Genomic DNA, 23,622 nt, shown 5'->3' with positions numbered 1-23,622 from the left:
CCACGGAGCTGTTGGGATTCAGCTCTCTGCTCCTCTCCTGCAGACAAAGCACAGGTCATGGGGACACTCGTTACGGGACAAATGCTCCAACTGCAGAGTAACCCGGGAGCCCTTTCCCAGCTGCTGTGACGGCAGAGCTGCCTGGCAGGTTTCCTGACACCCAAGCTCCTAAAATCACCCATCTGAGCAGTGATTACGATACCACCACGGGACATGTGCATGTATCTAAGTGATAATCAGCTCCAAACTGAGCTGAGACCAAGAATAACAACGAAGGACTGATGCTGGTCCTGAAAGGAAGGGCTGGGGCTCAGCTGTAGAAAGCTGCTAAGACTTCACTGAAATCAAGGTTGCTTCTGTCAAGGGATAGAGAGTAGAATAGGTTTGAGTTCAGCTGTTAATTAAAACCAGTAGAGATCTCAGGGTTACTTCTGCAGATGAGTTAAAAACCCTCAGCTCCTATTTCCTCCTTAAAATTTCTTGAAGTGTAACAAAAGCCTTGAATTCACGTGGAAGCAAAACTACATTCTTTTCCTGAGGAGGCCCAGTTTGTTTCTTTGCACTGTGCCACAGGATGACATTGCTCACTGTGACAGCCGCCCAGGCAGCCAAAAACAGCGAGTCAGAACATGTCACCCTGATGCAGCAAAGCCCAGAGACAGAAGGTACTTTGCACTGCTTATCACTAGGAGAATGTCTTTGCAGGAAAAACCTTGGTTATCAGAAGCTTTTTGTGGCTGGGGGCTAACAGGGCAGTGGTGACACAGCTTGAGAAGCTGAAGCTTTTCTGGTAGTTTGCAATGCAGTAAAAGACGAAAAATCCATTTGTAGTGACACAACTCCTAGAAGCCAGTTCTTTATTAAAAGATCTTGTAAGCATTCCAGTACAGACTTAGCTGCTCCACTGTAGCTTTGAGTTGATGAAAATGAACAAATATTTTTAAAGGAAAAGGCAAAACTGACATCTCTGTAAAATGTAGTAGTAGATGAAATTCAAATACTGATTGTGCCAAAGATAAACATCAAACCACAGGAATTACACACAGTCCTAAGGCAAAGTATGTAATGATTGTATGCAATTGCACTTAAGCCTGTGGAAAGTTATGACACACACACCCCACTGCCCAAGCTGTTGGTATCCTGGGTCCCAACAGATATCCCTGCATGGAGAGCAGCAGCTGCGGGACCACGGAATACCCGGAGTTACTGTACCAAACATTCAGCTTGTTGGGTGAGTGACCAATGAATGACCTAGCAGTGCCCAACTGTTGAAGAAAAATTCACATTAAACCAGTTTCACTGCTATCTGTTGTACTGTACTTCTCCCTTAGCTAGAAATCCAGTGCCTTTGACTACAGCACATCCACCTGCTGAGACAGAAAATGTGATCTGACACCCTGATCCTGTGGAAGGCAGCAGAAATCTGTGGTGAGTCCAAGCTCCTCCCAATTTCATTTTCCCCAAGGATGTAAAAAGCAATTATATTGATTTCTTTCCACACCCCCATTCTCAAGCACAGACCGTGCTCCATGATTATTCTCCAGCCCTGAGCGTTTCAGTCCAAAGGGACTGATTGCAGTGAAGGCCCCACATTAAGTGAACTTGTGGATCTCATCCCCCTTTCAGTCTCCTGCACTGTGTTCACCACCCACAGAGACCAGCTCTCCCAAAACAAGGCTCCAAATGACATTTCTGTGAGTTCCCTCTACAAAGCACAACCCCCCCTTGAAGGTGGCACAGAGACTAAGCTGGTTTCTGAACACCTGCTGTTTCTGTTCAGCTGCTGTTTGAACACCTCCCCCAGTAAATCCTCCAGCAACATGAGGTGCCCCCTTCCCTACCATATCCTAGCAGTAAAGATCAATACCTGGTTGGACAGCATTTTCTGCCTTTCTGCACCCACAGCCTGCCCTCCTGCAGTGCCTGTGCAGTGAGAGATTCCCCTGCTCCAGGGGGAGAGCTCAGGCAAAAAAAAAAATTGCTCTTATCAGATCCAATGGGCTTTGGAATCTATTCCCTAAAAGGCAGGAAAAAAGCAAACACTTGTTACAGTTTGCTCAGTAGGTCATCCTTAATGTTTGATTCGGTCTGCAATAAACAAAAAATATTCCTTTTGTTGAAACAACAAAATTGCTAGAGAGCAAACAGATTCCATTCCTTTGCATTGAAACTGTAAGATCCTTCAATATCCTGGAATAATAAACCCCTTGACAGGCAGCTGCTGTTGTTAGGACCATTTGCTCTTTGTCCTCAAGCTGAAAGGAGCTCTCTTCTGTGCAGGAGCATTCTGCCAGTGCCTGGGGTGTACAGCTGGCAGCTTGCAGAGCTGCTACAGCAGCAGCAGGATTAGTGACCAGAGAGAAGAAAACCTGCAAGTGTGTGCAGGGTCTGGCTGACATGGAGCTCATCCCCCAGAGCCCCCCACGGGGCTGGGCTGTGCAGTGGTACCTGCAAAGGGCTGGGAACACACCAGTGCTTTGGCCACTGCTGGGCAGCTCCCACAGCAGCAGGGCTGTCTGCCCAACATTACCCCTCACTCTGCTCTGCAACAGAAGTTAGGAGGAGAAGGGAAGCATTTATTACACTTTTCTTCTAGATGCCTGAAGCCAGCCCTGCATCCCAGGAAGTGGCCAGATATTGCCAGTTGATGGTAAAGAATAAATATTTAATCCATTTTATTAAAATACTTTTTATCTTGACCAATATGGGGGTTTTCCCTTTTGTTTTCTCCACCCCCCCATCCTGCTGAGAAGGGGAGTGATAGGGCAGCTTGGTGGGCACCTGATGTACAGCCAAGATCAACACCCCATGGTGCTTTTTGGCACCCAAAGTGGGGCTGGAGACAAGGGCAGCTTTGTGTACAGTGTAACAGTTTACAGCAGTTACTGAGTGGGAAGCTCCTGCCTGAGTCATGGAGTTTGTTGGCTGCTCTGCTTATCTGTTTATTTTGCTGAACTTGGGAACACATTAATACAAACAGTGGCTCTGGGCCCTGTCCTGGCACTGATGGCCTTGTTGTGCTGCAGGAGCTCTCTCGTCCCCACAGGAGGATGAGGGAACACATCTCCCACTCCCGACTCAGGATTGATGTGGATGACTGAGCAGGTTCCAGAGGTCCTTGTTCATGGCTGCATGAGCTGTTAACACTGCTAATTAACACTGTTAATGGGATTGGTGGAATCTGATGATGACATGGTGTAAGAGAGGATTTTGGGGTGAGGCAATACTGAAATGTGCCCTGAGGTGGCTGTTCCCTGGGTGGCAGAGCATGTGGAAGGATTTGGGCAGGTTCCTAGGACAGATTATCACCTCCCACAGCCTGGGACTTTACACCTGAACAGGTAATCAAGCCTGGCAAACTGATGTGCCACCCGATGGAAGGGTGCCTTGCCTTACCTCAGTGAAAACCAGGCCTTGTACTGGGGCCTGGCCTGTGCCTGTGGAGCCACATTCAGTGCTCTCAAGGGGCTGTGGTCAAGGCAGGGACCCAAACAACTGCAGCAACTACAGCAATTGCCTCAGGAATGTAAAGAAACATTGGACAAGGAAAACAACAGGTCCCTATGATCGATGAGGAAGAAGAGGAAAGGTTTGATTAAGGTGCCGGTCCCTCAACAAATAAATCGGAGGAAGAAGTGAGCAATTTCAGACAGGAAGCAGAAACTACCCTGTTCCTGAACTCATGTGGAAAGGACTCCAGGTGAGTGGATTGCTGTCTGGCTGATCCAGTGCTGGGATAAGGGGACTTACAGTGAGCAACTGGAAGGTAAAGAAGCCCAACAGCTGGGATCTCTTGCTAGGAACTGGGGAATTGAGAGGGGAATTGGAAAAGAGGCAGCCATTTGCAGTCTCTGGAGAAGGCCCTTCCCAAGAGTGAACTTCTCTGCAAAATGGACTGCAAAGGCATCCAGTACCTGAGAGAATCAGCAGGGCTGGAAGCCATCTACAATGATTTAGAAGAAAATGAGGTCTCCAAAGGTCCAGAGGATGTCCTGTGCACACAGGAGGACAGTGATTCAAAGTGCCCCAGCACCATAACAGCTTGGTGAATGTGCTGCCTGGGTATGGATACACCAGCTACAGAGAGAGCGTCTCCTGGGGTCCAAAACTTGGAAGTTCATCTCTACCTCCTCATCCCTCGGGCCCCTCTGCTGTCAGGGGTGCCCCAGTTCCCTCCTGCCCCGGGCAGATGGTGCACCCTGGCTCTTCCCACGTGTCCAGGGGAGCACGTGAGGAAGTGGGATGTGGTGAGATGGGGGAACATGGACATGAACTGAGAGGGAACAGAGCTGTTAACAAGGGGCCACCCAATGTAATGGACTGGTAAAGAGAGGAGGCAATACTTCCCAATCCAAGTGTTTTGTCATTGTACAAAAACAGTAACAGCAACTGCCAGTACATGTTTAAACATCCTCTATTTTGCAGAATTTGTCTTATCCCTTCCTTTATAAAATTTAAAGGAAGTTATGGATGGGCCTGCTAGGAGAAGCCCCCCAACTGCTTTTGTTCTCTACGCAATCAGACAACCACACACGGATAAAACAAAAAATGCCCTAAAAATCTCCAAAGAGAAGAAAAACTTTCATTTCATGTTACATCTGGGTCAATGTTTAGAAGCTGTTTTAGCTGCCAGCTCACTCCTCAGAGCACCTGCTCTTCATTTGCAGTGTTTTTTATTAGCAGCCTGCATTTAATACCATGTATTCAGCTTGGCAAGTATCCAGCACTGCTCATAAAAAAAAAATAATCAGTGTTTACTTGTCACAAACACCCCCAGCCCTTGATGTCTCCTGTCTGGAGAGATGACTAGCTGGCCAAACTGAAATGAGCGGCATTTGGAACAGGACAGTGTTGAGGGAGATGTCCAAAACCTTGCAGTGTCCCTCAAGTGGGTCTGACGCTTCAGACCAAAGCCATCCCCACAACAGCTCCCTCTCCAGAGGCTGACTCCAACCCTTCCCTGTGCCTGGAGTAACTGCTGTGTGCCGTGGTTAACCCTTTGCTAGGAACTAGCAGACTTGCTGTTTTAGCAGGAGGAAGGCTGTCAGAACATTCCTGCTGCAGCACAAACCAGAGCATCCCCCTGAACCTCTGTCAGGTGCAATGTCTCCTCAGGTGCTCAGCAGAGACTGTGTTTTGCTATTTTTGCCACAAATGGCTTGTGGGAATCTTCAAACATGCTCCAGACTGAGAACCTGCTCTTGGTGGTAATGACAGAAAGTGCCCTCCTTGCCTCAGGTAAGCCAAGGATCAGCAATCATTCTAACGTCAGGTAAACACCAAACCCTACCCTGGGGAAAATCTGAGGAGAGAGAAGGAATTCTGACTGTAAACCAGTGGTGTGCTCATTACAGAGGTCTGGGCACTGGCATCCAGTACAACAGAGATTGATACACACCAACTCAGAAGCTCTCTGTACTGAACATACACATTATACACACCTTGTAACACATCAAGTGATGGGACAAAACCAGCCCACTCTTAAACACAGAGAACTTAATGATGTGAGTCCAACACAGTGCTCTGCTGGGCACTGCTAGGTCTTCGGCCAGAGGCAAGGAAAAATATATGGAATGACTGCCTAAGGGGTAACCCTGGACTAAAAGGACAGGAATAAAACTAATGAAGGTCAGTGCTTCATTCTGGAAAATGAGAATCAGGTCAGGTGCCTCAGAAATCTTTTTTGCAAGGTGATTTAGTATCTTTCATCTCTTTCACTTTGTTTTTACAGTTGTGTTGTTAGAAATATCCATAGAATGAGAAATACTGTGGCAAGCCTGAGAAAAGACCAATTCTTCTCTGCTCATATTTCAGTGCAACAGGGTGACCCAGAGGCCACAGGGGCTCCACCCCTGATGTGGAACGGAGAACAAAGGAGGTCTGAACAAGGCACGCTCGGACAGATCTTACCTGCTGCCAACATGTCACCTGCAGTCCATGTCATAGCAGTGGTATGAGCTGGCTCAGAGCTCTGGTCCCCCCATGCCTCACTGGTCAGATTCCACCCCAAGAAGGGAAGTGGAAACATTTCATTTAAGTATAAAACTACCTTCTGATGTCTGAATATCTGACACCTACTAGAAACAATACCCAAAACTTGTAAAAATTCCCTTAGGTTACGCTCTCTCCTTTCTCTAGCTTGCTTGGAGCCTTTTACATCTCCCTGTATACCATGAAGAGACAAGGGAGATCACAACTTACTCTGACAACTTCAGCAGAGGGCAGGAAAATCCTCAGGTATTTACAAAGAAATAAATTGTCTTACACATCAAATCTTGAATCATACACTCTATGAAATTAGCTTATTTTCTTTATTAAAAAAAAAGAAAAATTCAAGTTGATGAGAGTATCTGGGTATCAAAACTGTGCGTGTTTTTCCCTCCTCTGTGCTCCTGTCAAGCACTGGCACATCAAAGAGAAGACAGTGCAGGGGGCTGCTGTGTGGTCCATACAGACTATACAGGCTTTGGACTCAATGGAGAAAGGTTCCCATCTGTCCAACAGCACGAGGCTCCAGCCTGTCTGTCTCCTTGGAGCTAGAGGATCATGGATGATGGAGGTGAGAGCATAAAGCCCTGCAAAGCAGCACTGTCTCAGGAAGTTGTACAGCTACACTGAATGCCACTGGCATCAGAACCTAAACACTTCTGAAACTTCTCCCTTATTTATCATCCACTTCTCCTGAAGCACAGGGGAGTTTTGGGTGGCTGCATCAGAGGAAGACAACAAACCCTCTTTCTGCCTACCTAAGAACATTGTGCGTTTGTTCCCCCACGTATTAACATACAAGGAAGCCAGTGCATGGCTCAGACTTACACAGCTGCCACCGAACTAAGGGTCCTGGGGAATACAAGTAGGGATGAAACCACTGTGCAACCCCTCCAGCCTCAGGTGAAAGCCCAGAGCCTCGTCTATGTGAACAAAGGGATGTGTGGAGCTGCTGGGAGGACAGTCCCACATGGCTGCCTCAGTGCCAGCTGGAATAAACGCAGGCAGCAAAACACAGTCGTAAGCAACAACGGGGCATTACGCACCAAGGGAGTGATGGCACCTTCTCTGACACTGGGAACAGAAGAGATGGACAAGACACTGAGTCAGCCTATGAACAGATGGATGTGTCTCCCATCGCACGCTGTGCCCAGATGATGGCAGGGAACGATGGCTGTGGCAGGTGCTCACGCCCACCTCCCGCTGGAAGCAAAGCTGCGGCTGAAGGAGAAGCTGACCTCGCCGTTCCGGTATTTGCCCCAGGCCCCAAAGGGCACTATGACAACCGTGCTGTTGTCCTCGGTGCCAAACTGCACTGCCTGGGGGAAGAAACAGTGTCAGTGTCAGAGTCCAGCCTGGAAAAGGAAACCAGTGTCTGGCTCCACGTGGGACAGCATGCCCTGAGGCCCAAGACTCCCCTGCCCCGTCCTAGCCCTGATGCTCCACTCTGGTATGCCCGAGAGTACTGCACAGGACATGCCACTATCCAGAACCGCAGTGAGACTCTGGCCACTTCTGTCTATGCTGATGGCAAATTCAGCACAGGAACAAGCTGCACTTACAGTGGACTCTGAGCTAAGCGAGTCAACTGAACTGATGCCTGGCAAGGATGGGGTTGTTTAGCCTGGAGAAGAGGAGGCTCAGAGGTGACCACATCTCTGTCTATAACTACCTGAAGGGAAGTTCTAGCCAGGTGGGGGTTGGTCTCTTCTCCCAGGCACTCAGCAATAGGACAAGGGGGCACAGGCTCAAGCTCTGCCAGGGGAAATTTAAGTTGGAGAGAAGAAAAAAATTCTTTGCAGAGAGAGTAATCAGGCATTGGAATGGCCTGCCCAGAGAGGGGGTGGATTCACCATCCCTGGAGGTTTTTAAACTGAGATTGGATCTGGTAAATGGCCTGGAGTTGGACCAAGGGTTGGACTTGATGATCTCGGAGGTCTTTTCCAACCCATTCGATTCTATAATTCTGTGTGGTGAGACCCAGGGTAAGGAAAAAAGTCCAATTCACTTGAATGTGTGGTTGTGTACTTGGGGTTTTTTTAAACCAAACCAAACCAAACAAAAAACAAGTATTCAGTGCCAAGAGAAGCCCTGGCATTACCTGCTCAGTGACAACATGCGCAGCTTCAGCAGGATCATGGCACTGGCTGATGAAGTCACAGATCTCCTGGCTGTTCACGATGAAGTTAATGCCGTCTGTGGTAAGGACCAGGAAGCTGTCATCTGCATGACGCAGCTGCAAAACAGGCACAGAGCACACACAGTGATGGGGTGAGTGCTGCAAGGCAAACTAAACTGCCTTCATGTTTCTACGCTCTGTTTGAAGCACTTTTTCCAGGGTACTGCCTGCTCTCCTGCTTTCTGTGCAAGGACCAACTGGAACCCTCAAGCTCTTGGCTAGCCAAAGGCTGCAGCTTGAATCCTTGGGTAATCCATCAGTCACACAGATTGTGTTCACTGTACTGGAGGACAGTGGCTTAAGGTGCTTCCAGTCTCAGGAAGCCAAAAGACCAGATACATTATCCAGTCAGCAAAATTCTTCCTGAAACCAAGGATTTCAAGGAAGACATGACAGCACTGCGGTCACGTCCCTAAACCCCTCAGACCTAATGGGTGGCATTTTATTAGGACCAACAGAATGTAAGTTTCCCAGGCCCTGGGAGGTGCATTGGGAAAAAGTAACAAACAGAATGCAAGCTGAAAGGAGAACCTTCCTGCCAAAGTGAAGGCAACTGTGCTGAATACCTTCCGGGTGGTTAATTTGTTTTCTGCAAAACTACAGAACTATGCACACAGATGCCCCTTTCTCCTCCCCCCTTTCCTCTCAACTGTGCAAACCTCTACATACCCTGCTTTTTTTTTTTGATGGTGGCCCGTCCATATCCCCCCTGGTTCTCAGGGATGGTTTTCCACCAGCGTTAACCTCAAAATCATTCATCTGACCACAAGACCCAAACAGACTAACATCTCTGTATTTCAGTAATGGATGTCATGAATTATCTTTCTTCCCTCATCATGTATTTTACTGTGAGAAATGGGATTTAGAAGTTGATCTGGTTGAATCTAGTACCAGATTCCCTTCTGTCCTTTTAGTGCTAATTTGAAACAACTTAATTAGAATTACCCTCTGGTTACTTCAGTAAAAACCAGCATGTGGCCATCAGGTTTCACCTGACTCATGTCATGTGGGTGCCACCACCTGCATCAAATACCTACGGTGCCCCTTAGTCTGAGTGTTGCTGTCCCTGTTACCCAGACCTTCCTTTACCTGAACCCGTTTTGTCTCTGGCTGGGCTATCACACCACTGTTTTTAAGCTCCAGATCTCCTATGCTCCGCGTCATTGCAAGTCTACCGTTCACGTGAGGTTGTCCCAGGCTGTTCCAGGAGACGAAGCCACCGCACTTCTTAATCCTGTCCACAGGCACAGAAGAAAATGTGAATGTGAGTTACTGCTTCACACCATCACCCCTGTCTCCATCTGCAATTTCTTTCTCTACCTACAATGGGGAATGAGGTATTAAGTGCCTAAGCTGGGAGACTGAGGGTTGGCTTTAGCTGTTTGAAGGGTTCCATGGAAAGGATGTGTCTTGGTGGGCTGAGTCCTGACCTGGGAATCACAGTGCATTTCTTCACATCCTGGTTCTAACTTGGCAGCCTTGGACAAGCCTGAACCATGTGGTCATGGCTCTGTACTGAATCTTAATTATGGGCTCTGTACTGAATCTTAATTATGCTGATCTTACTGCTGAGAGAGTTTATGCTCACGGAGGGCTTTCCACATCCTCTAAAATGGAACCCAATGAATTAACTGGAGCCGTGCCATTTACTGCCAGCTCAGAGGTCATCTCAGCACATTATGTTCAACTCTCTACTTTCTTCCTGGGCCAACCCAACAGCAGAACACAAGTCCCTCCTGACCAAGCCCGTGCTCTGGGAAGCCACATTCCCAGCCAGCAGGTACCTTTCCTTCTCCTCCTTTCTTTCTGGAGTATGGTCAATGGTGAGTTTCATGGCCTTTCCCTTTCGACACAGCAGAGCACGGCTGTCTCCCACACTTGCCACCACCAGCTCAATGCCATCTCGGAGCAGAGCCACTGTTGCAGTGGTCCCAGAGTTCAGCAGAGTTGCTATAAAGGCCATAAGAAAGAGAGGTTTTAGCACTGCCTCAAAGCATGGAACCATTTATAGCAGCTACAGTTTCAACTGGTGAAATGAAGACAACTTGCACTCTACATAACCAGTAAGTAACTGTTTTTAATTTTAAACTAAATCTAAGATAAGCAAAAAAAAATAGCAATCATACATGCATGTAGGACTGGGGAAAGAGAGGGGAAGTGGAAAGGAAAAGTATTTCTGTGCAACAACATGGCTCCATGCAAACAGGGCAAGTGGAATAAAAATGTTGCAAGGTACTTTGGCTTCCTTTCAGCCTATTGCAAATAGTTTTTCTGTCCCACTAGCTCACCTCAAGTTACCGTGTTATTGTCCTTATCCCTGGACACAGTGACAGCACAGGTAGGTCACCATAAAGGTCATGGCTCTTCCCTTCTGTTAGGTCGTGAAACGGGCAATTGAGTAACAGTAATTGTAGCTCCATGTAGCTCACCAGAAGAGAAACAACAGATCACTCTTTTACCATTCTGGGGCACCCTCCTGTTGCTGTCAGAGCTGTTACACTCCCCCTCTGCTTCCCCCAGCCTTGCCAAGGGAAGAAGGGTTCAGCCAACAGGCCACTGATATTTTTCAGGAGGGAATGCTGCTCCCTCTGGATCCTGTCAGCTTGCTGGAGGTCCCAGCGCAAAGGTGAAGCTGATTCTGGGATTCTGCCCTGCCCTGTGCCTGCAAACTGATGCAGTCAGGTGGTGGTGGCTGTCCAGGCAACCTGCCCAGGGTACTGCTGGCATCACTTACAGGGGTGTACAGTGACTGCCTCGAGGGCAAAACAGAGTCCTGGGTGCTGTGCTCCTTCTCCAACAGTGAGCTGAGCTGGCTGACTGCCCACAGAAACCTGGCTGGATTAATGTCTGCAAGTAAACTGAAGAGCTTTTCATCTCAATTTCTGCAGTGCTCTGGAATAAACAGAAGTGCTTGAAAAGAAGAAATGTGAGTCTGTCTAATTTAGAAAAGATCTGTAGTTTTATCTGCAGTGAAGAAAACGTGAGAACTGCACAGCGTTTCTTTTTTCTTTGCTTTTTGAAAATAGTCATCCCATCTTATAGTCAATACCTTCTCTTCCTGCAAATCCTGCAAAGGTAACCCAGGACAAGCTATTGCCTGGAACTCATTTGCATTCACAGCCAATGCAAATCCCCTTGAAAGGCCGTCTGTAGGTCACCTGCATTCTGGGCTTTTCCAGTTGTTCCAGTTTTCCAAAGCAAGCCAAATCAAGGTGAGTTTTGGGTTTACTTAGGATTGTGAATCCCCAGTTGTATTCCTCTAACAGTTAAATACCTTTCCATCACTGCTTCTGCAGAGCTCAGCTACAACTATGTGGCCCTGCAGGCCTGACCCTGGGAACACCAGACGGATCTGAGACAGGACTGTGTGTTTGAACCCAAGGAATGCCAGCCAGCCCCACCTCTGACCAGCTGCCAGCAAACAGCAACAGGAATGCAAGTGTTCTGGGGGTTTGACAATCCTTTTCCCCAACCCTGTGAAGCCTCAGCACCCTGTAAGTCAAACAGGGCTGGTAACAGACTGAAGTGCACAAAACCCAGAAAGATGCATTGAGCCTTGTTGTGCAGTGAAACCAGTGAGCTGATGAATCAAAAGGGAAAAAAACCCTCACAAAACAGTGTTAACTAAGTTTGTGTTATTATCTAAAACAGGTATTATTACTGTAGTGAGGACTTGGTTTAGCTGTACGCTGAACCAACACATCCATCATGAGCATCAGCCATGGTGAGCAAGGCCAAACTCAGATTCTGCCATGCAGGCTGTGATATTCCAAACTGTGCCAGGAGCTTTGGACTGTTCAGGTGAGCACTGACAGCCTGTTCCTAATTTGAAGCAAGGACTAGTCTGGTGCAGCCTCACTTTGAGGCACATTATGAAAGCAAGATGTTAACAGGTACCAGTGTGATTAGAAATTTTAGTAGAATCAGTAAAATACCTGTTTTAGCCAACAGTTAGAAGAAGTGAAATAAAAAACCTACATAAAACTACCTTTTATTTTACAGAAAATACATTTTATACAGACATTAAAATTAATGCAGAACTGCTGCTACTTCACCATTTCATTCTGTGGTTTTGGGATTATGCTGAGAAACGTAAGCAGTTTCTGAAAAAGTTAAATTCATAGTCTTTAATTCATAGAAGACTGGAAACACTTGGACATTCAGGTGAATCTGCATCTTTTGAGTGCAAATTCCCAAAGAAAAGAGCTGCTGTCACAAAATCAAGGGATGGTACTAAAGAACAAGTCAAGGTATTGTCCAGAATCATGATAATAGATATAGCGAGTTGAACTTTATTAGTCAAAGAGCACTCTTAGAAAAAAACACATGCTGCTCACAAATCTCCTCCTTGGAACCAGTTCATGGCCTGGGTAGGGATGCAAGAACACGGATACAGCATTATGTGATTTCCAGCACAGCTCAAAACCACAGAAATGATCATGGGATAACATTTCTAATGCTTTACTACAACTGCTGCTACTTTATTTAATAATATATAATATGTTGCATCAGCATATGTATTGGTTTTAACAATTAAAGACTTTATTTTGTTTTCCTAACGATATCACTATAAAACTAAGATCTTTCAATAGGTTCTTAACACTCACTGGACAACTTTTACTGCAAGTCATCTCAACTAATGTGACAAAGAGGATGTGGGAACCTTCCAGTAGTCCATGCTAGGAACCGCTGGACTCCTTCACCTGGGACAAAATTAAGCAGATCTCTCTTTCCACTGAAGCCCAGCACATGTCCAGGGCCTCCAGTTCTAGAGCTGCTGACCAGGTACAGTGTCTGCCACAAATAACACGCACACAGAGGCAAAGAGGAAATTCACCCAGGGCCTTTGTTCAGACAAAATAAACCTGCAACACTGGAGAGGAAAGAGTAAGGGCTGCAGAACAGGGGAAGGAGTCACTCTTGTGTTTGCCTACACTGTCTGTGCAGGTCAGGCAGGAAGCACTTCAGGCTTGCACGTGCATCTTTGGCCACAGATAAATCAGCCTTGGTGCTTCTGGGGAAATGCCACGATTCTCACCTTCTTGCTAAAACTCTGTGACAACACCAGTTTAAATTCAGCCAAAATAAAATCCACTTTTTTCCCCCTCCCTGTAAATACCAACAAACAAATCAACCAAGGAATTTTATCAATGCTAGAGGGCCTGCTGTCTCATATATGGCAAGAGTAGCCACTCTGAAGAACATCTTTAGTACAGAATATGGCCAAATCTGTTTCCTCACTTCATTTGTTTTTATATATATTTATATATAACACCAAAATAGGGAGTCCAAACCAGTGCCAACTGAAATGGAGCCATCTTAAAGACACTGAACAGAAGTATATGAATTGTTCTGACCCATGGGAAATATGCAAAATTAACACCCACTAAATATTGTAATTAGTAGCTTCTAACTTGATTAGGTAATAATCAGAACCCTTGGATAAAAAGGCTTCCTTTGCAATGTCAACAGATTTATGAAATACTTGAGTACAATTTCTGCAGCTCTCCCTTTTCCTCAGTGTTGCAGGTTAACATATGTAAAGAAATAAAAATCATTTTTGAATGGTAACTTGGAAAAAAAAACAAACCCAAACCCCACTACATTTAAAATTTAGGATTTTTAAATGACTTTTGCTGTTTGCTCAGCATAGTAAGATTTCAGAAGTGCCCTTCAAACACAGACACACCAGTTAATACCTGGCTATGTGTCAATAAGATGGCTATTCCAGAAGTGAGTGGCCAATGTGCTGAAAGTTGGATGCACTGAACATGGAAGTCAATGGAGCGACTCCCTGTAGTTCTCTTTGAGCAGTGGCTTGCAGTGAACAGGAGCAGTAACAATACCTTGTATGACTGCACTAAGCCAGGAGAGAGTTTATCTTGCATTTCTCCAGAGAAATGCTCAAATTCCCTCAAGCACACAATTCATTTTCTTATCTCGGTCCCTGCTGAGCAAAGCTATTCAGCCCTTACATTTCAGTTTTTACAGCTGGTCAAAAAGATCAGAACATTCTGCCCACCTGTGGCAGATGTCCCATGGATAATGACATTTGTTGGATGTGAGCTTCCTTTACTGTGTCCTACACCTAAGTTTAGCAGTGACTTGAAAGTGACTGGATATATTTAAATGTGTGGAAGGGAATGAAAACACATTTTTGAAGAGACATCAAACACCAAGCTTCAGGGCTTAGGCATATCTCCAAACTGTTAATGATTAGACAGGATTTAGGCAGAGGACAGATTATCCCAGACCTGCCTACAGCAAGTTTCTTCTCCTTTTGTGTGAAACAACAGGTACAGATCACTGTCAGAGTGCCAGTCTCCAGTAGGCCAGTACAGCCCTCCAGCAGCACTAGGGAACTGCAGGAGTACCTGGAACACACACGTGTACCATGTTTTTTTATTACTGAAAGCTCACAGGAAGTATTAGGCTATGTATTTTCCATCTCTAATGTCCAGTATTCTCTAACTGCAAAGTGACCTACAAAGGGCCAGGCTCTTCAAAACTCCAACAAGGAAAATCCCTAGTCCTGTTAAATTTGTGCCATTATATAAGGTTTTTACCCTTTAAACAGTACTATAATCAATACCTCAAATGTGCAATTTCCGCTTCAGGGATTTGTACCTGGACTGAAGTTCCATCAAACACCCAGATACGCAATTTCAAAGTTGCCTGTGTGTTAGTAAAGACCTGGACATGCTCGACATGCACTGTTTTTTTGGCAGACACAGTAAAAGGAGTGAGCCCTGGAAGGCACATTTACTGGAACAAGACTAAGCTATTATTCTCCACTTGATCAGCTGTGGCCAGGTTTCAAAAGGAGGTCAGTCTTGGGAAGCATCCAAAGTATCCCAGATACACCATGCCACACAACCAGCCACCATTTTCAACATGTTCTAGCAACTGTCTTGACTGTCACATCTGGAATAGCCACAATTAATCCCACATTTTGCTGGCAAACTGCATCAGGTTGGAAAAAGGCTTCAACAAAGACACATGCCAAGCGCTGCAATTTTATGAAACTTTCACAACATCGGCAACAACAAAAATACTCACACAAAGCAGTCAAAACATAGTATTGCATTATTTTAGCAACAGATACGCAACAAGTTTAATCTGTTCATTAACTGGCACTCTGTTACTCCATTCTTTGTCTCAGAGCTTGATTTTCAGCCAAGAGCACTGGGCACTTGGATCCCACAGGCTCTTGCAAGAGCCTGCAGGTGCTCAGCCTACCTGAGAAACACTGACTGCCTGCCAACAGTGTGGCCTCTGTGGATGTCTAAGAATGCTTTTACTCTCTGTTTTGCTTGACCTCAAGCTTTTTTAATTAAGAGACCTTGCCCAGTGTCCTGGTAGCCACTGCATAAGTTGGCTGGCATTAGGCAGCACCAGTTGATTAAATGATATGAAAAAAATCCTACAAGCAGTTCTAAAATGCTCAGCTTGCTACACGATTTCTCTGTCAAATATTGCTATAATCCAGTTTTTTAAGTCCCAAGTATGAAATATAAGTGGAAACCGTTTTCAAATAACAGAATAATACATAAAGTACAGTTCTCAATCCTTCTCCTCAAGGAGACACTCTGACACTTAAGTACAATGAGCCAGACCAAGAGGGGGCAGGGAGGGGGACAAATAGATCTTCCTGTTAATGAAAATTAAAGGTTCTGATCCAGGGAAGCACATAAACTTGCTGTCTTGAATTTGGGCTTTTAAGAAAATGTATTTGCAAGGAGGGTCTAGAATAAAAAGCACATCTGCTCTACTGAAGTGCAGTTAAAACTCACCCCGTAGGCCAAAAGTGACTCTGGACTTTTTAGCACATGAAATACAATGAGGAAATGAACTTTATATTTATAAACACTCCCTTTTTAAAGGTCTGCATTTCAGGAATTCAGACATTTTTCTTGATACCTTAGCCTGCACCAGGAAGGAGGAAGCATGTGTATCTCTCGCAGTGCTGTCAAGCTACTTGTCCTGGCAGGAAATACTTGAGTCTACCTAGATTCACCTGGCAGTTAAAGGGCAGGAAGCCACTCCATTACCTGATTGTACTCATTCAATGCTTAAGAAAAGCAGCTTGAGAATACAGCATCACTTCAGTCCCTGGAGGACTTGTTGGTTTCCAGTCTTCCTGGGAGGGAAAACTTTTACAGTTTTTATCCTTCTGGAACAACCTCAGTCATTCTGCCAGCACCTGCACCAGCACTGGCACAGGTTTTCTGTTTGTCTGGGGCAGGGAAGGTGGGGTTTGTGGTTGTTTTTTTTTTGTTGTTGTTGTGGGTTGGTGGTGGGGGTTTTTTAATGGGGTTGGTTTGGGGTTTTTTTTAAGACTGGCTAAACTGACTCTCAAAGTTGTATCTCATGACCAAGAAAACTCCTGTGACAGAACTGGGACAGGCACCTCTATCCCCCTTCCCAAGGTACTCTCTATGAACTCCAGTTGCTGGAACTGGAACTTCGGATTTACTTAAGTCTCTAGACACATATATAAGAACTTCATTAATAGCCAGGATTATGGAGTCTAAAAGGGCTGGTGCCAGCTTTACCACAGCCTTACCACAGCCAAACTTGTTCTCCTCTTCACTGCTTTTTTCCCTTTCACACTCAGCTACTCCTGTGATTCTGTTTGTGCAGAAGCAATATCAATTGCATTAACTGTGGATTATGTTCCTCCTCAGGTGCAGCAACCAAGTTAGAAGGGGGAACTTTGACACTGTTGCTTTTAAACCATAGGAATAACAGCTTTAAAACAAATAAACAAACATAAAAATCACCACTTCCCCACACACGGAAAAACCCAAACAAAACCAACCTCCCCTCCACGCTTCTTGCACATAAAATTATGGTCCTTGCAAATCCAAATCACTCTTTGCTACCTTGACAAACAGTGTCCTTGACAAAATCACATTAAGAGAAATTAATTGATGATTATGCTAACATCCAGATTCATAATTCCCACAGTAAATTTGATTGAGACTTTCAGTAGCTATTTCATTTCAAGGAGGTAAACAATAACACATTGTTTCATTTGCACTTAAGTGATCAGAGCAAAATCCTGTGTTAAGTAAAACTGTTTTCAATCACTTTTCTGGACATTTTACTGCAATACTACTGAGCAAATTAGACAAACTTTATTGTCCACACCCAGATGAGTAGAATATTTTTTTACCTACCATCAGCAGAGAGATTAGCGTGCCTTTCATATGCTTTGTTTATTTCTAGAAAAGCTTTGCTCAAAACATTCTCCAAGTTCTCCTCCTCAGCAAGAAATTCCCTGGAAACAAACAAGCCAACAAAACATTAAACTCCTTTCCAAAAAAATACACATCTTGATCAGTATGTTTCATAGTCTTATCTCCTCCCTGCACACATGGAATAATGCTGGGTTTCAGTGAAAAGGTAACATGATTTTACTAATGACCGGCACTGGAAGCATAATCTTGTAATTTTTCAAATATGTACGTTCCTCTTCCAACATGCAGGGATGTGTTAGAGAGATGTAGGAGAGTGTAAGCAAACTGTAGGTCAACGGTTACAGTGACCCCATGTGAGAACAGCCAATTCACAGCCTCCCTGTGTTCCCAGTCATTTCCTGGATGGTGGGTGCAATCATGTTTTCCTCTCTTATCTTTGTGGGCTTGCTCAATGGGGCAGGCACCACACAGAGTAAGTAGTTCATAGCTGGTCTGTTCCATCTGGTGCTGCTGCTGTCTGGTTAGGATAGGTGGCTACATAACCCGGGAGGATCAGCAGCAATGTATAACCCACCAACTCCCTTTCAGTCCTAAGGAAGGAATCTCTACTGTCATTTATTTGACACCCATGCTTTTGATGGGCACTTACTTAATGTATTTTTCCATGTACTTATCACAGAAGTCAGCTGCTGCTGCCCCACCATGCCCATCGTACACTGCAAAGTACAGGATATCCTCCGTCAGCTGCGAATAATCGAAGCGGTCTTCATTCTCCTTGCGCTTCCCGATATGGCTCGCGCAGCCCACATTGCTCAGGCTCACTTTTGGAATGGGCTTCCCATACTTTATGCTTGGTGGGAGGAGAATAGGTTCATCGATGCGATTGTCCCAGATGCCAAAGGTGTCCCATGTGGTTGGCCGCCCGCTCCCATCCGGATCGAAGCGGGACGCGCGGCGCTCGCAGCTGGAGATGGAGCAGGCGCCTGTCGGGCGCTTCTCGTCTTGCAAGAGGCGGGACGTGAGCACGGCTCTCCTTCTCACTTGACACCCTCCATTTCGTACCAAATTAATTAAAGTAGCTGTTGACATTACTTGTCTTCGCAGAGATTCGCAGGGAAAAAAGATCAGGAGTAGAAGATACGCAGCTGCTGGAATGCCTTGGAGAACAAAGAGAAAACTGATAGGAAACAAGAAGCGCGGGAAAGGGAATTTTCAGTTACATCACTCAGGAAACAATGTCACCCTCGGAGCACGCTGATCATACAGAGCACAGCTCTGCCTAGAAGCAGCTACAGGGCGGTCTGCGTGACTCACCGAGAAACTATCCTGCACTCAGCAGCCCCAGCGCTGCAGACAGGGCAAGATAAGGCACTGCTTGCTGCTCGCCACCTGCATAACGACAGCCTGAATTTTCAATGGTTGGAGACGCTGTGATGGAGCAAATGAGTGCTAATGACTTTGCTAAAATATGAACACATGAAAGTACGAGGTAAGGTTGTGAAAATGAGCATATCACGCATGCTCTTCAAACGACGTCTGAAACATCTGCACTGTGGCTCCCCCGGGGAAAGGGAGGAGAAATAGATATGCTTAAAGAGTTTTTTCATCTGCACATGATATTCGGTTATGTCACAATTATGGAGGTCTTGAACAGTACTTTTCAACACAGACCTGTGAAGTTAATTGTGACTTTTTTTATGCTAAAAAGTACCACTAAGAGTGTATCCATGGACACACACAATTGCACCCGCAACCTTCCTCCTCCAAAAACCCCATGCAGCTATTTCCTGGTTTGTCTGGCCTGATGTTCTCTGTCACATAACTCTCAAATGGACTCCTTTGGCTAACATAAGCAAGCAAGAGCTCCTACTGGCTTCTCAGAACTCTTTTCCAGTCCAGATAAATTAAAACCCTCCACTTGGCTCAGCACAGACAAAAATTTACTCATGATGACTCATCTAGCATGCTGAAAAATATAAAAAGATTGGCTTATTTGACCTTCTGTATAGTACAGCTAACTTGATGTAACTCCAACAGGCTGAGATGCAATTGGTAGTAATTACATGTTGCTGCACCTGAGCAATTTGAACTGGATCATCAGATCACTGTACCTAACCACACTAAATTTTAAGTGAGGGATTTCTAACTTAATTGCTCAAAGTCTGCTGAGAGCAAAATTATGAGTGAAAGGTATTAAACGCCATAATAAAAGAACTACAAATATCCAAGCTTATAATGAATGCAAAAAATTAGAAAGACAGCAGGGCGGTCTGACAGCAGAAAGCAACACATGTGCCGCAGAAACATTGTAATTCTGGGCTGGAGTGCCTTGCTCTTGTACGTCCCCCAAGCCAATCACAACTGTATCTGTAGATCTGAAATATTTGTTAAAACTGCATTTTTAAATTGCTACATAAAATCGGTGTGCTTGCAAAAAGCATGCAGCCAAAGGTAACAGTGTGGTTGCTTTAGTAGAAAATGGCAGTGCCATAGCTTTGGGGAGGTCTTCAAGAAACCTGCTCACAGCTCAAAGCACATTGCTTTAAATGCTCTTGGTTAACCTTTCATGCAATTTCTGCATGGAAAGAGGAAAGGTTTCTTTACTTAGCACTTAGAGGTTAATTGCTGACTTGATAAAAGGCTGAATGTTCTGGAAGTTACTGGTTTTGGATCAGCTGAATGTGGAATCACATGGATTTTAAGGTTTTCCATTTTACTGCAGGGTGATGGCAAAATCACATCCTTATTTCAGTGTACTTAGAGGTATTTAAAAATTTATTTACTTTCTTATGTTGCTTTTGCTTTCCTGTTATCCAGGACTGGTAACAACAGCACCTTAACTTCCTTCTGTGACACACAGCAGGACCAAATTGAAAGCTTGCCAATTAACAAAACCCACACTTGCTTTCACTTCTGTCAGCTCGAGAGGAGAACATGAAATGCTAGCTATATTTAGATTCCCCTGTATCCACAGCATGAATCAGAGGAGCAATCCAGATCCATGAGCTAATTAATGCATTTGTTCCCTATCGTTCCCTATCAAATTCAACCCTCCAAAGGCCTCTAATTCCAGCCAAAAATAAATACTGACAGTTTTGGTTTACAAGCTCTCTGCAAGTCAGGAGCAGGAACCTGCTCTTTAGTTTCTCGTTATGTAAACAGTGTTGCTTTCAGCTGGAGCAGCCTGTGCTTTCCTAGCAGGAATGTCTGCAAACAGGGCCCAAGGTATTGAAAAGGAGGGGTAGTGGTGTTAAAGCCAAAGTCCAAGATGGACAGTTCTAGATGGAAATCATTTCAGGGGCTCCATCTGATCCTGTTCACCTGCACCAAATTAACTCAGATAACTGTTCCTGCAGACAGGAAGGGAAGTAGAATGCTTAAAGCAAATTAGGTGAGCCATTAAAACTGTAGTTCAGCATGCCTGGTGCCCCTTTTACAGGCTGGCTGCGGCTTGGCGGATGGAAATTTTCCAGCTTGCCAGAAGAAGAAGGGAAAAAAAGGAAACCCGGAAGAAAGGAAGGCATGCCTGCTGCCCCAGGGGATCCTACGTAGCAAAAGGAATGTACAACTCCAAGTGCACTCGCCTTGCACGCCTTCCAAACCACACTGATGCAGCCAGCACCGCAGGGTACGTTAACTGTGTGTTAAGCTCGGTTTAAATCAGTCGGGGGTTGGTTTGTTTTTTAAAATCTGACAACCTAATCTCGCCTGGAAAGCAAACTGCACATGTACAGCAACAATTCAAAGACGTCTTTGCTGCAGTTTCCTAATCATGAATTAGCACGGGGCGGACTGAGGGCACCGGCCCGGGTTTGTTCTGTGCGTACAGAAGCTGTGGCTCGTTGGGCCGAGGCACCACTCCTTGCCATTCCCAGCCCCGCTCCCTGCCATCCCCCGCTCCTTACCATTCCCAGCCCCGCTCCCTGCCATCCCCCGCTCCTTGCCATTCCCAGCCCCGCTCCCTGCCATCCCCCGCTCCTTGCCATTCCCAGCCCCGCTCCCTGCCATCGCCGGACCCGCTCCCTGCCATTCCCTGCCATCCCCAGCCCCGCTCCCTGCCATCTCCGGACCCGCTCCCTGCCATTCCCTGCCATCCCTGGAGCTGCCATTCACGGCCCCGCTCCCTGCCATCCCCCGCTCCCTGCCATTCCCTGCCATCCCCGGCCCCGCTCCCTGCCATCCCCGGCCCCGCTCCCTGCCATACCCTGCCATCGCCAGCCCCGCTCCCTGCCATTCCCTGCCATCCCCATCCCCACTCCCTGCCATGCCCAGGCCCGCTCCCTGCCATCCCCAGCCGTGTCCAGCCCCTCTCCCTGCCGTGCCAGCCCCTCGGGGGCAGCGCCGGCCCTGCCGCGGCCCTTCCCGCCCAGCAGCAGCCGGAGGGAGACGCTCCCGCCCCGCTCCCGGCGGCGCCCTCCCCTCCCCTCCCCTCCCCTCCCCTCCCCTCCCCTCCCCTCCCCTCCCCTCCCCTCCCCTCCCCCGGCCCCAGCCCAGCGGCTCTCACCTCCCCTCCTGCCGCGCCGGGCCCGGCGGCAGAGCCCAGCGGTGCGAACACGGCGCCTCCGCGGCCGAGGCTGCGAGCACAGCCCAGCCCGGCCCGCCCCGGCCCCGGCCCCGCCCGCCCCGGGCCCCAATGGCAGCCGCGCCTCCCGGCCCCGCCTGCCGCGGGTGCGGCCCCGCTCCCGGCACCGGCGCTGGAGGAGGAGCCGGCAGTGGCCTTGGCCGAGGCGCAGGCGGCGCGGTGGTGGCGGTGTGGTCGCACAGCCCGCGGGTTCCCAGACTCACACGATCAGTCAGGTTGGAAAACACCTCGTGAGGTCAAGGCCAGTCCGCCCCGACACCTCCATGTCAGCCACACACGGCGCTGAGCGCGTCCAGGCTGCTGGAATACCCCAGGGACAGCGACCCCACCGCCTCCCTGCACAGCCCGTTCCAGTGTCTAATCACCCTTTTTGTGAATAAATTCCTCCGAATGTCCAACCTAAGCCTGGCCTGGTGCAGTTCAGGCCCATGTGCTCCCGTGCTGTGGCTTGTTCCCCGGAGCAGAGGCCACTCAGGCCCTTCTGTGCAGCCCAGGGTGGGCACAGCCAGGCCGAGCTGCCCCTGGGCTGCTCCACAGGCCTGGGGAAACAGCGGAGTCTTCTCTATGGAAAAATACACCTATGGGTTTAAAACACGCTTATGTGTGCTGCTCTGAGGTGGCTGCTCCCGTGAGACGAGCCCTCCTGAAGTGACCCGTGTCCAAACGGGAGCATAAAACGCTCATTTGCTTTGTGCTGTGCTACCGACGGTCTGTGACCTTTGGCTCAGTCTGGCTCTCACTGCAGAAGCCTTGGACACACGTCCCGTTCACCTCGTTCTGTCCCCTGGCAAACACACACCTGGAGAGAAAAATGAGAGTCATGCAACTTCCACAGGAGCTTAAGGAGGTCACTGTCAAGTTTATCCCAGATACTTGTGAAGTAAGAAAGCTTTTGTTTTGTTAAAGTGATCATCTTGGTTTGTTCATTTTTTTGTTTTTGTTTCAAGAATATCATCTCCTCTAACTTTTTTTGTGTTTAACATCCCCTTATGAAAAACCCTTTAAGACATGATACTGGACCCATAGGTTTACACACTGACAATTCCAATTTCCCAGGTAGGGACTTTGCAAAGGCATCTATATTTCAGAAAACCAAGTTCTTTGGTCTCCTGGCTATGGGTACAGATTCTTAAAAACTTGGCCCTATACTGAGTGCATCCTTAATCTGCTGCAATGTCACTTTTACTATGTTCTGAAAGAAGCTTGATGTCAGCTGTCTCCCTTCTGTGTTCAGCAAGGGACAGCTAAGCAGTTGTATTGCCCACTGCATGATGTGCCTTGACTGCAAACCCCATCAACTTCTGGCCAGAAAAGCAGCAATAAAATCCCTCAGAGCTCTCCCATACAGGTCTACTCATAGAAGAAGGGGTTAGGTGAGCAAGGAGAACCTATCAGATTGTTCCTGTTTCCAGATGTGTGGTGCCTCACTCAGAATTTAGATTTAAATTTGACCTTGTGAATCTTTTGGGAATAGCAGCACTGTCATCTCTCACTGCAGGTTGTTCCCTGGTTCCTGTTTTTCTGTGGTGAGACAGAGGAAGAACAATGCTCTGTGGAAACCAGCCCTCCTGGCACTGGGCAAAGAGTGGCAGATCTGAGCAGAAGGGGCTCATACAGAAGTGTATCCAGACTAGCACAGGGATTTACTGAGAACAAAACCAGCACATTAC

At 46.9% G+C, this 23,622-nt stretch overlaps 1 protein-coding gene across 2 annotated transcripts; it reads right to left on the bottom strand.

Moving 5' to 3' along the window:
* Positions 1-840: 840 nt before the first annotated feature.
* PPM1K (protein phosphatase, Mg2+/Mn2+ dependent 1K) lies at positions 841-21,967 on the bottom strand. Of its 2 annotated transcripts, none has more exons than XM_071555652.1 (7): positions 21,875-21,967; positions 18,020-18,547; positions 17,350-17,450; positions 9,952-10,117; positions 9,257-9,401; positions 8,090-8,224; positions 841-7,307 (listed from the first exon to the last, which is right to left on the bottom strand). In XM_071555652.1, exons 2-7 carry the CDS (start codon positions 18,457-18,459, stop codon positions 7,176-7,178), a joined length of 1,119 nt encoding a protein of 372 aa, XP_071411753.1. In that variant the 5' UTR covers positions 18,460-18,547; positions 21,875-21,967; the 3' UTR covers positions 841-7,175. The 2 variants fall into 2 exon arrangements, with proteins under 2 accessions (XP_071411753.1, XP_071411752.1); XM_071555651.1 differs by having other exon boundaries at positions 18,020-18,527.
* Positions 21,968-23,622: the final 1,655 nt, after the last annotated feature.

The sequence above is a fragment of the Pithys albifrons genome, chromosome 5, assembly GCF_047495875.1.
Source record: "Pithys albifrons albifrons isolate INPA30051 chromosome 5, PitAlb_v1, whole genome shotgun sequence".
Classification (NCBI taxonomy): Eukaryota; Metazoa; Chordata; class Aves; order Passeriformes; family Thamnophilidae; genus Pithys; species Pithys albifrons.
Note: the sequence above shows the minus strand (reverse complement) of the source record. Positions and strands in the feature narration are given on the sequence as shown.